This window comes from Ambystoma mexicanum, chromosome 11 (genome assembly GCF_040938575.1).
Source record: "Ambystoma mexicanum isolate Mex_15411 chromosome 11, UKY_AmexF1_1, whole genome shotgun sequence".
Lineage (NCBI taxonomy): Eukaryota > Metazoa > Chordata > Amphibia > Caudata > Ambystomatidae > Ambystoma > Ambystoma mexicanum.
Genome location: NC_090934.1, coordinates 988844035 through 988857265, shown reverse-complemented (window position 1 = coordinate 988857265; position 13231 = coordinate 988844035). Strand labels below are relative to the sequence as shown.

General features: G+C 47.9%; 1 protein-coding gene and 1 long non-coding RNA gene across 2 annotated transcripts in view; one reads left to right on the top strand and one right to left on the bottom strand.

Annotated features, from left to right (window-relative positions):
• TMEM86A (transmembrane protein 86A) overlaps nt 1–4609 on the bottom strand; it is a 171075-nt gene extending 166466 nt beyond the window's left edge. Inside the window, exon 1 of the mRNA XM_069624163.1 lies at nt 4430–4609. Coding sequence (XP_069480264.1) covers nt 4430–4450 — 21 coding nt within the window. The 5' untranslated portion in view covers nt 4451–4609. The remainder of the gene's footprint in view (nt 1–4429) is intronic.
• Nucleotides 4610–12458: 7849 nt separating this feature from the next.
• Nucleotides 12459–13231, top strand: part of LOC138503997 (uncharacterized) — an 82622-nt gene continuing 81849 nt past the window's right edge. The window contains exon 1 of the long non-coding RNA XR_011279747.1: nt 12459–12645. This is a non-coding gene — a long non-coding RNA (uncharacterized lncRNA). The remainder of the gene's footprint in view (nt 12646–13231) is intronic.

The window sequence follows — 13231 nt, the reverse complement described above, 5'->3', positions numbered from 1 at the left end:
GATGAGGGAATATGTGGCATCCTCGAACAAGTCAGTGGTCCTCACCTTACTCATTTACCTAGGACCATACAGAGTGTCGAGAATCTGGGCTGACTAGGAAAAGTGCCATAGGTGGAGGGGAACTACATGCAATTTCAATGCGTGTTTAATTCCCTGTGTAGAGTATATTGAAATGTTTCCATGCAATTATGTGCGGTCTCCTGAAAGACCTCCATTTACAAATGAAAGCCTGACACAATATGGAGCACTTTTCTTAAAATTCTTCTCAGCTGTTGAATGGTTCGAACTGTTAGGGTCATTACAATCTCAAGGTCATGTTTAGTCCTACTCCAGAGAAATTTGGCAGACACTGCACGGGGGGTGGAGGGGCAAGCATCATGTTGCTCACAAAGAATTCTAGAGATATCTCAGCTAAGTCATCAAGATCTCTGTCTTCGGCTGGGGCCTCCCTTTGGAACAGCCTCCCTGCCACTCTGAAACTTGAGAACCTTCTCCGGTTCCGGAAGCACCTCAAGACCTTCCCATTTGCTTCTGCCTTTGCCCCCCTTATCCCCTGCTGTTCTGTTTTTCTCTCTGCACCGTGCACCTGGCCACCCTATGTCCTCCGGGCCCATACCTGCTCACCCTGCCACCCTCCTGCACTGCCTCCGGGACACCCCTTGCACTGGGGTCTGTATCTGTACCCATACAGTTCCCCACCCCCTTTTTCTTTTCTTCTGCACTTATCTGACATACCCTATCGGCTTACTCAGCACTTGCCACTTGCTGGCTGCACTACCACAGTTTATTGCCCTTATTATTTATTCATTATCATGTATCGGTTTTCTCTGCTCCGCACTTTCCACTTCTCCCCCTTTCCATGCACGTTTCCCTTTCGTACGCACATTTTTGCGTTCTCAATGTCACTGGGCATAGTAAGATTGCTGTTTTTGTTCTCCCCTGTTCCCCCTTGCCTTGTCATTCTCTGAAACACTTGTGCACAAGAAATACAATATCAATATCATCCCTTGGGAAGGGAATATCCCTGAAATACATTTGGACGAATACATTGCAATTTTGACAAACAGTCACACAGGAGGTCATTGGGTTTATGGAGTATTGTGTATATAAGAGGTGCATTATAAAACAATGAATAAGCATACAATTGTGCCATGCCACATCCCACTGGAGATATAAAAACAATATGGCTTTGGCACTTAAAATGTTCCTTCCCCACAAGAGTGGGAAGATTTACGGAGGGGCTAGACATGTGACACAAGGCATGCAAAGTCCAAATTAATATAAACTATAATGCCATACCTACAGTATATTGCATACCACGTACACCAGAGGAGGTTCTCGGTTCTGAATCTGTGGAGAAAGTTACATTCCCAAGCACGTCCTCTACTTGACCAAAGATACAGACAGTTTCTGATTGCGTTAGAAGGCCAATAGGGTAGACAGTAAAAAAACAGACTTGCCTTGCTCTGCTCGGGCCAGGCATCGGAGCAGAAGAAGCAAGAGATAAAGTGGAAGGATACAAGCCCTTCGCTGAAGGGTTTCATTCTGAAACCGGCAGAGGTCCTCAGTGAACCCCTTTCCCAAATTGAAGTGCTAGTGATAAGAGTGCCTGTGGGATGATGCATTAGAGATTGTGGGTGGGGATGCAAGAGTGCTGTTGTGGGCACAGATGGCCTGTCGGCGGCATTCCACCCTGCCGATGCGCAACCATTCTCCACCATCTCTCAATGGGCCAATTCTTATCTGAACTATCTGGCCCCACTTTTTCAGATTCTCAAGACCTACTGGGGATAATGGCTGGTGGTCAAATGGAGACTCCGAACAGCCTCTCGGAGAGTGGCACAGTGGTCAAACAGTTAATTACACCTCCACTGGGACCCAGTGATCAGAGAAGAGAAAGGGGGAAGTGACAGTCGATCGCTGATGCATTAAGCGTTAGAGAGGAGACAATGTCAGGGATATCATGAATTACTTGGGGGGGCTTCCACGCAATTTGTTTTATGGCAACATATCTCTTTATCATAGATCTAGACGATAACCAGTCTCTGCCCCGTGGAGCAAGTGCAGTAGACAGAGTGACTAGCCGTACAGGTATCGTTGTTCTCTGAAGAGACAATGAGGCGGAGAGGATATAATAATGTCCTATGGGACTCCTTTGTTTTCACCTATACCTCCAGCGGGGCTACAGAGTTGCTCTATATGTCTCCATAGTGTGCCCCTGGAGCAGCGTCTGGCATGCAGAGGCCACGGGGGAACCTCTGTGTGCTTAGACTGCTATTGTCACGGTTGTTACAATGCCGAATGTTTGCAATTATTATTTACAAGCCATTTACACATGTGTTTGTCTTTCAAGGGGCACCGTTTATTCCTTGTCCCAGTTTCGGTTATGGTATAAAAAAGCGTGACCATTTTTTCAGTTTTGAAAAATGTCGATGCCCGAGTGACACATTTAGCGACAGCGTGCCATCCCAGCATCTGCAGTGAGTTGGCAGCATTGTAAACAAATGGTTAAAATACCTCGAAGCGTTTTGATCAATGCACACTAAAGGTTTGTTTCTTATTTTTATTTTGAAGTGTGCTATTCATATTACTTACATTGGTTCAGGGATACTGAAAAAAATAAATAAATAACCCCTGCCTACTTCCCTCATGAATTTAAGCTGCCCTTTCAGAACCACTCCTTGCCATCCACATATGGCACAGTGGAAACTAAGAGCTATGAGAGAACTGCCTGAATGGATCGATGTTACCATGAAAGCTTGCAAACCGCATGTACGCGAACCGTACAAGGTGTCCCTCTTTTAACACCAGCTTGCAATAGGTTTCAAATAAAAAATAAATATTATAACAGGAGCACATTCCACTTGGCCTTAGTTGGTATCGATTAGAACATTCTGATCCATATCTTCTAGTTAGAGGGGTGTATGACACCTGTCTGCAAAATCATATATGACCAGGACCATTGCAAACCTGGCCTCTCGCAACAAATGCCTTAAGAATTAGAACATTGGGGTCTTGCGTGAGGTTCACGGCTACCCTCCTCCTGCGTCACCACACTCTGCTTCCAGACTAGCGGGAGCCATCTGATTTATTCATTAACCCAAGTCACTCGAGTTCTGCACTTGAAGTTGGCAAGACTCATCTACTCTGCACCTTTCCCTCTTGCATGGCCAAAAGCTTGTTAGCCCATGTCTCCAGTTTAAGCGACCCACTTGCTCACAGATCTAAACTATGGAATTAAATTATTGAGAGCCAACTTGACCGCATGTGCCCCCTACTACAGGAGCAACCTGTGCCCTGGCTCCAGGTTAAGAGGAAGCAACATGGGTCATGCACCCCTTTGTCGCTTATAAATCATAATACGCATTCTGGGTCGTAGCACCAAATTAGAGAGTCCGGATCATACACGGCTTGGCTTACACATTGCCAGAAACACCTCGAGCACTGCGTCTGGATTAGTGGGAGCCACGCCAGCCTCCCTCGTGCATCGGAGCAGCATCTCAGGTGCGTGGTATCAACGCAAAAGTCTCTTGAACCCCAGTCCACAGGCCTCACCCACACCACACTGCACAACACCTGGCATCCGGCCGACCTAGACCGCCAATAATAAAAACCCCAAAGCTTTCTGCATGATAATAATAGTTGCTTTCACGACCAGGACTACAGGGCCCTCCCCGCTCTGGGCTAGAGGGGACCGCCTGGTACACCTGGCCGAGCCTCGCCACCTGGACCCGTGGCACGGGCCGGCCATTCATCCGCCGCGGTTGCTGCAGAGTCGCCATGAAAGAGAGAGCGCGTCAGCTGACGAGGAACGGGAAAGGCAACCGCGGCCCATTAATGCCCGCGGCCCGCAGACGCCGGCTTCATTAGGCGAGCCCCGAGGGGGCCGGCGGGGAAGTGAGCAGCTGTCGCCGAGGGAGGCAGGTAATGGGAGGGAGGAGGTGCTCCCGGCCCTCAGACAATGGCAGTTCTTAGAGAGAGAGCGCCGGGGAAGGGAGGCTGCGTGGATGCCGGGCGGCTCGGGTGTCGCCCAGGCGGAGCCTGCGACCGGAGCTGCGGCGTGTTAATGCATCCTTGACCCCGGGGGCAGGGACACTTGGCGCCCGCGACGGGGTATCCGCTGTCACGTGCACGGTGTTTACATACAGTCTGTCAACTGGACTGGCTAAGCCCCGCCTGTGAGGCGCGTGAAGGCCGCCCCCCGCCCCCCAGTAGGGAAAGCACAGACCACCCCCACCTTCCACCGAAGCCCCCTTGTTTCCCCACCACAGAGAGCCCCGAGGGGCAGAGGATGCGCATCGCCATCCTCCACGAAACCTCCCAGAGCGCTGCTGTCAGCGAGCAGCTGATGACAAAGAGCAGCGGCTGGAAGGAGCAGCAGGCGCCGGCAGCAGCTGGCGGGCGCCCCCTTCTTGGAGCGATCACTTACCACAGTGACTGGGGACACCATGTCTGCGCCCCAGGCGGTGCGGGCTTCTCGCGCAGGTCCGTCACCTCGAAGCCTTCAGATGTCCTCGAACCTGCAATTCCCTTCACTGCTCAAAACGGACTGTTTGTGTTCTCTTTAGCACGGTCTGACGTCTTCAAGGGGTGGGGCGTAAAGCTCAAACGTCAGAAACGGGGCGGGTATAAAACAGTGCAGTGGTGGCTGGATGTCAACCTCGCTGAAAGGGATGCAAATCCCACCACTGGGAAAACGTGACGGAAAAAAAAACACTGGCCTAAACAAAATCTGTAACCCAAAAATCAAGTCAATGCATGGGAGGCCATTTAAAAATTGAAATGCAAAAACATTGATGGGAAGTTCGCATTGGGAACACCAACATTAATAGCCAAAAACACCACTGCAAGAAACTTCAAACCTTAACACTCAGAACAGGCATTGGTCAAGCCAATGGTTTTGGCAGTTGCCAGGCACTGCCATCTGGCGCTCCTACCATATGTCAGCTGTTGCCACCTTTTGGCTAGGCAATTCCATTGTCATAATTTACCTGAGCACTCACCACTACAGTAGATATTGCTATGATATTCTCCTTACTGCCTTTATATGCTCATTAATATTATTTGCTGTTGAAAGCAGGCACTGGCACCCTTGTAATCAGAATGACCCGGGGAGTGTTTGCGGGGATCACAATATGTGTATTTGTGCTGTGAAATGCCTGTATACTAATATTACACAGGGTTGGCATCACTTCTTCATTGCTATCTCCATTTGATGCACAACTACCAGGTGTTTAAAATCCACGCAACGGTTGAAAGTAAGCGGATGATTTACACAAAGGTGTACGTTATCCTTGGAATAAGTTACGTCAATGTCTAGCCATAAACTTTGCGCGAATACATGATTCACGAAGCTTTCGGGAAAATGTAGTGTAACTAAATTCATTTGGAAAAAATGGAAGTTGCCCCCAATTCACAAATTATAGCAACTTACATCTATTTAAGTGGCTTTCTTATTTAGAGGGGCAAGTTTAATTGGCACACTCTTCAGTAAAGCAAAACATTTCCTTTGCCCGCTGTCATCCACAGTTGGAAATATTCTGAAACTGTTTCCCCACTTGGCTGGTGGGACTATGCTTGCTCCATTGACTGAATTGAGAGATGCTGTGCTAGATCTCTCTCTGAAATATGGAAACATGATCTTAGGTGCCTCCTGTTTCTGTCTCTAGAGCCCAGGTCCTCTCCAGGCTGAACTATTGCAACAGCCTCTTTCTAAATCTGCCTGTCTCTACTCTTCGACCTTTGCAACTCATCCAGAACAGGACTGCAAGACTTGTCCTTGGCCTCAAGCCTAGGCATAGTACCTCTCCAGCTCGGAAATCTCTGCACTGGCTCCCCGTGGCTGCAGGGATCAAATTCAAGACCCTTTGCATCGTCCACTAGGCTTTCTGGGGCCACACTACCTCCAACTTTCTCTTCCTAAACATCTTCCTTCTTCAGCTCCCCACTCAGCCACCTCAAATTCTCTGAGGGTCAGACGCTTTTCCAAGCAGAGAACGGGGGACAGATCTCTTTCTTCGGCGGGGGCCTCCCTATGGAAAATCCTCCCTGCCTCTCTCAAATTTGAGCAGAACCACCTCCGGTTCCGGAAGCAACTCAAGACCTTCCTTTTCGCTTCCGCTTTCTCTCTCCCTCTCCTCTGCTACTGCCCCTGATAGCTCTGCACACGGGTCACCTGGCCACCCCTCGGGCCCAGGCTCCTGCATGTCCAGATGCCCTCGCACTGACTCCGGGCTCCACAGCACTTAAGGGTCTGTATCTGTAACCTTACAGTCCCTTCTCTTTGCACTTAAGAGTCACCCACTGGCAGCACTTATTGAGTCACCTGCACTTCTCCACACACACACCCCCCGTGATCCTTGGCACTTCTCCCCTACCCTCATTCCCGCACTTGCACAATCTGAATGACACCAGGCATAGTAAGATCGATGTTTGTCCTCCTTCTGTTTCCCCCTCCTTGTCATGTCACGCCTAGAAACACTTGTGTACAGGCGCGTTATAAATGACTTATATCACATCTATTTGTCCTTTTCCTTATTGCGCAAAGTTGCAGCTAATGATCCCCAAGCCTCTTTTAAACTCTTACCTATTGTTAATTTCTTGATGTGTAATCATTGCATGATGTCTTTCTGTGTTTTTTCTTTACATTTTTGTTCTGTTTTTGTTATTTAGCTATTCATTATTTTCAGTTGTATCAAGTCATATTATCTCTTAACATTACTTGGAGTATTTTCATTACTGATCTCAATATGTGGCATGTTTCATATTTATCACTGTATTATATCACTTTAAACATACATATTTTGAATTGTTGCAGTTGAATTGGATAGTATATCAGTTTATAATAGTATTCTTACAGAATTGCACTAGGAGTTGTATACTATGTATTGCTTTCCATTGGAAAACCTCAACACAAATGTATCAAGCTAAAAATATGTTTTCTTTTCACACTGCAAAATATGTAGCTATGCCAAATTTCATCTTTCTTCATACAATCTACTGATTGTTAAGATATATTTTTAACACCACGTTTGCACCAAGAACATCAGCCTAAGGTAAGCAATGGCCGATAGTGTCTTGCAGACATTAGGAACATTTTGTGATCATTTCCTAAGTTACAGCTTTGTGGATGTCGACTTCTTTTAAAGTGACAAAACAATTGGCACACCACCATTTCTGTAAAGCCCTTTGGCACACTAATTACAGATGATTGTTTTTAATCGTTATTGTGAAAAAAATGGATTCTGCTCTGCAGGAGTACAAGGATGAGTTGGGGCACAAATGCCTATTCAGCCCTTACACTTCTTCAAAAGAGCCAACACAATCATAAAGGTAAAATAGGGCCAGTTAAGAGATATACCTCCTTCACTGTTTGTGGTAACGTGGGCCAAGGGAAGGCTAGGCTCTTAAGAGCGTTGTGAATGTGAGATCCAGTAGTGACCCAAACAACTGAGTCCCACAATCCAAAATAAAGGTAATATCTAATCAAGTTTCCATGAAAATATATCAACTTTAATCAAGCACACCATTTGCAATAAAGTGAACTATAAAACACTGTACAAAACCCACCCCTGTGGAATAAACAGAGAAGATGGATTAAATAGAAGAATGGAGCACTCTGAGTATGAATACAGGGGTGACAGGCAAATTATTAACCACAAAAACGATATGTCTTTGGGTGAAGAAAAAGTGCAAAAGTGAACTAACCAGTCTCTAGAGCCCAAGTGGACCATGGGGCAGTTATTGGTCGACCGTACCTCATTTCGGGTCTTTGGTGTGTTGACAACGTCAAACTCGGTTCCAAGCAGTGATGTGAGTGGATCGAGCTCAGTTCGGGTACGTTGGGTTGTGTACGACCAAGCAGCAAGCTGGCATCGAGCAGTTTCAAAAGCAGCAGCCAGTGGTTGAAGTGAACCTGCCCCAGCTCTCCACAAACTGCATTTCCACACCCCTCCCACATGAAACCCAAACCCCCAAACAAATGTGCCTGCTGTTTAAGGGAACGTTCAGTTCAGTGCAGTGCAAAACGAAGCCATTCCGGAACAGTTTATTTTTCAAATAAACTTATAAGAATGGTAAAACTTAATAAAATAAAGTAGTGGAGCAACGCTCTCAACTACTCCCTCCCACTTCGACCACTGGCGGTGGCTCTTTGCGCCTCAAATGTGGCTTTTGGTGATGCGGTTTGCAGTGCTCACCAGGATCTCTTCGAGGTCGGTCCAGGTTGTTTCAGGTTGTAACCACCGGGAGTGATCGAGGTGTGACATTCCAGTGGTTTGAGTACGAGGGCAGGGGTGGTCGAAATGGTGATCCTGTTGCTCCGATTTGTGGTTTGGCAAAGTGGCAGTTTCAAGAGGTGAGTCAGAGCGAGTCATGGCATAATCCTTGGGTTTGAGTTGGCAAGTGACCCTCTAGTAGTTGGAGTCGGGTCCCAGCGTCAAGCGGTCAATTTGAGCCTAGTAGGTGACGGGCTCATAAAGAAAATGAAGCAGCATCGAGCAGACTCAATGTGCAAGCAATTGTTTGAAAGTTCATAGTAGTGCCATAAATTATCACTGAGGGCTTTTGAAAGTCCAACTCTCCCAGGAGAGGTCCAAAGAGCCCCTTCTCAAGTGTTGTTACAGAGTGAATCAAAGAAGTGGAGGGAGACCCCTTCATCAAATCAAAGTTTATTACAATGTTGAAATCAAGAACAGTGGGATTTCAAACAAAATACGCTTTTTCCAATGTCAATACCTTTTCACCACCATCCTTTCTCCCCCACCCTTCCACCCCAATCCAACCCACTCCTCACCCAGGCCAAGTATTCTGTCCAAATAAAAACAAAACATGCAGCACCAAGCATCAAAGCATAAGCAAAACTATCTTCCATATTTGTTGAAGAAAGGGACCCACCACTCATCTATGTTATCCTTAGATTTGTCAAGCAAGTGTGTAAATTATTCCATGTAGTATATATCTCTTACCCCCAGAAGCCATTGCCTCTATGTTGGTATGGTAGACCTCTTCCATTGTTATGCTATACAACTCCTAGCTGCTACCAATAGAGTATGGGACATGTGATTCAGAACCGGGTCATCATCACCCTCATCTTCTACTCCCAGTTGTGCCAACAGCAGAGAGAGAGTCCTGGAAATTCCATCAAGCTCCCTTATCCATGCTAGAACAACTTCCGAATGTCTCTGTATCTCCTCACAAACCCACCACAAATGCCAATAGTCCGCTCTACCCGAATCACATTTTCAACAACTCGGATTAACTCTAGGGTACATCCTTACCAGGACCTGCACCCCAATGTATTCTGTGATACATAAAAGTGATTGATTCCTCAGCAACCAGCAGGGCCCTAAACATGGCCCCCACTCTTCTCCCCAGGTCTTTTGTTATTTCGCCATCGACCTTAGGGAGACCCCAAAGTCTGATGTTGTTCCTTCGCTCCCTGATTTCCACATTATCAATCTTATTCAAACCTCTTTCTCTCTGAGCTCCAATTCCCTAATCACCGCGCCCACCTGGGCCTCCAGCACTGCTGTGGAGAGTCGGTTGCTCTTTAAGCCCTCAACTCTGTCTTCCACCATTTCCAATCTTTCTTCGTGCACCGCTAGGGGTTGACTTTACCTCTGCCCGAAGGCCTTTATCTCAGACTGAACACTGTAAATATCCACTGGTAGGGCTTCCAGGCCCCCCCCTAGCTGTGGCACTGCCATATCGAGAGATGTTGCACCAGTAGAACACAGATAACAGGGGCACAGCTTTTCCAAATCCCAAAAGGGTCTCGGGAGGATAGCTCAGCGGCAACATGCTCGCCTTGGAAGCAAGAAGACACAGAGCAACACAGGTTTGATCCCCGGGTCCGCGCTTAGAAACCTCTGGGTATTAAGCATGTTATAATTAACATATCTTATCATATACACACAAGGAGTTATTGGTGTGCTGGGAAGGAGATCTTTCAGGAGACTGATACCGTCCAACAACTACAGAGTTTTCTTAATGTTCCAACACAGAGGACACGACCTTAACTTTCAGCTCAGGCCCCAGCTCCAGGGATCATGTCTCCCATGACAAGTCCTGACCTTTGTGCCCACATAGTGGCCAGGAAGCTGCCCCACACCAACTTCATCCATCTTTGCAGCTGGGCAGCGAGCAGGTGTGTCCGTCCAGCATATCCGGCAAAATAGTGCTTGTGTCTCTGGGCCAGCCCCCTATGCAGCTGATCCCTTCTTTGGGCAGGAGGAACTGAGCAGGGAAGGCTCCAACAGATCACTGCTGCACTGTTCCTCACAAGGATCAGGGGGGAGGGTCCCAGCGGCACACCCAAGCCGGGAGAGACTACCATCCCTGGCTGCGGACACTCTGTCGCTGTCACATGGTGCTCCTCCTACCGCTACTCTCCAAAGGCAGGCCTCGAACCAAGTCCTGCATGGCCTCTCGTCCACCTCCCAACCGCAATTGCGGGGTGGTAGGCAGGCCACCAATGATCTCTTGCAGCATCACTATGGGAGTCTGTGCTCCGTACAAGGCCCACTCCAGGCCTCCACCTCTCCAAACAGCTCCAAAGCACGGTCTCCGGTGGGGCTCGGCTCCGCTTTCCCACGCAGCACTTGGCTCTGGGAAAAGATCCCCAGGAAATGTCCCGGGCTAAAGGGAGACAGCTGTTGCCTCCAAGGAAGCGAATACACAGTGCATGGATGCAACAAAGCTCCTCTTACAACATCCTTTCGAGGAGTTTGTTGTTTACACAGCCCTCTTCTCCAAGCCCCCTAGTGATCACACGTCCCTTCTTTGAATGGTGGTTGGACTAAAGCTAACCTGCCTTAGTGGTCCAATACCTGCTCTTGAAAGAAGTTGACTTTGCCCTTCTGACATCACACCCAAAGTGTGACCCATTAGAGGAAGCAGAAGGGACACCAAGGAGAAAGAGAGAGGCAGAGAGAAACAAGGTGGTGGAAATCATCATCCACTGTACAGAGCTCTCCTGTCTACTCTAACCCCACCCCTTCCATTCTCACTAGAATGAAAGGCCTTTAGAAATGCAGCATCCTGGTCTGAGGCTCCTCCCTTTGAATGGGTGTGCTCTTTTGATGCCTGGGCCCAGGAGAGCTGCCTGTGGGGTGGCTGTCTCTGGAGGAGGGTGTTACCTACCCTCACAAAGAGATCAAAGAAGAGGCATGGCCATTGAGGTTCCTGTCCTGTAATGTGGCAGGTTCAGCCTGTCGGACCAGCACACACATCACCTGGCATAAGTGTGATATCAAATTGGATGTGACTGCAATGATCATAAGTAGTGCCATGCACCATGTCTTAACTTAGGCATAGCTTATCTTTAGAGTTTGCCCTGCCACCAGGCTGGGCTACTTATGATCATTATAGTTTTGTTACAGGGGTGAATATCTTAAATGCAGCCCCAGCGCTGCACACACTTGGCTGTCACTGCAACAGTGACCTCCGGACCTGCACTGTGCCACTGGTAGAGCAGGCAATACAGATCAAGATACTGATGCAGCAAGGCACAGATACACACTATGGCCCTCATTACAAGTCAGGCGTTCAGGGTTTACCGGCGCCGTCGGCGCTGTTAACTCTTAACGCCTGATTCACACTTTAACGCCTGCTTTTTGCAGTCGTTAAAGTCCAAGGTGCTAAGCGACCTTGGTGCTAATTACGGCACCGTAATTTACGGTGCCGTAATTAGCGCCTTCCCCATCCCCATTATGCCCTATGGGGCAAAAATGGGAATGGGGAAGGGCAAATGGTGAATGGGGAATTACCGCCCCACTCACCTTGGAATGGGGCGGTAATTCCGCCATCCACCATGGCGGAATCTGGCATGGACCATGGTGCTAATAGACCATGGTGCTAATAGCACCATGGTCCACCGCCTGACTTGTAATGAGGGCCTATGTCTTCGGCATGGAGCTTATGAAAGGGCAATTGGATCAGCAGATTACCCTTTCGGAGATGGAATTACCCAGATCATTTTATCAATAATTACAAATCCAAAAAAATTCAACAATTCAGGGCTTTAATACCCTTGCAAAATGGCAGTTCCTCGCAGTCGTATGAGTGCAATTTTCCCGGTTTCCTGATGCAAATTAGGCAGAATGTGCAATTCATGCAAGTTTGTACATCCAAAGAGAAGTCAGAAATTGTTTTGTGAATCAAGAGAATGCCCTCCTTTTGTGAATCACAGTTGTATGACTGTGACACGGTCAGGGTCATGATCCTGTCAAAGGGGAGTGGAGTGACCCTTCTCAACCTGGGACTGGAAGCTCATTAAAAGAAAGCTCAGAAGCAGGAGTACAAGCCCTGCCCCAGATATGTGAAGTGGGAGTTGGGGGCATCACAAGTCCCCCAATAATTCCCCCTGTGCATAAACCTTGATACCACTAATTGTCCCCCAATAACTATCAAAGCAGTTGCTGACCATCGTTCTCACTTTTCTTTTTCAGAACAGCAACTCTTAGAATCCCCCATGGGAGGAGCAGAGTTGACCCAAAATGGATTCAAACAGCAACAAGATACCCAAGACACGCAGAAACCTTCACCCATTTCAACATCAGCCAGCAGCCCAGGAAAAGCAGAAACCTCACTACCCAAGAAGAGAAACAAACCTTCAGACCGACAGCACAGCAGAAAAACAGCATGGTAAGCAGCCAAGAATGCCAGGGAAACAATGCTGGAAAAGGGGTAGGGGCTTGCAGGGGCTGTGCAGCACACCTCCTAGGGGAACGGTAGCACCAGTTGGTGCAAGGGGTCAGGTTTAAAATGCAGCCTATGGGCGAGGAGTGTGAGGAGGGGAGAAAGACACTGAGCAACCAGCCGTGCAGTATAACAACAGGCAGCAGAACAGGCAGCGGGTGGGTTGTATGGATGAGGATGCAGGAGGATGCGAGGCCTGTCCGAGAGGCCAGGAGGTGGATGAAATGAGGAGCGGAGAGTTGTAGTGCTGGCAGAGCTTAGACAAGGTGAGAGAGAGTGCTATCAGTGGTGTATAATGTAGTGTGCATATTGTAGAATTTGGAGAGGGAAGTTTAGGAGGTGAGAGCAAGAGAAAAAGGTAGATGATAGCGTAGGAGTTGGCAGTAGAGTAGTGAGTGTAGTAGCTAGTGTTATAGCTAGTGAGTACAGCAACCACAAGCCGATGAACCCACTGGCGGCAGTTATGTATTTTTATCACCTAAAACAGATATTCTCCAAAAAATGAATCTGGATATTGATCTCTCTTCCAATT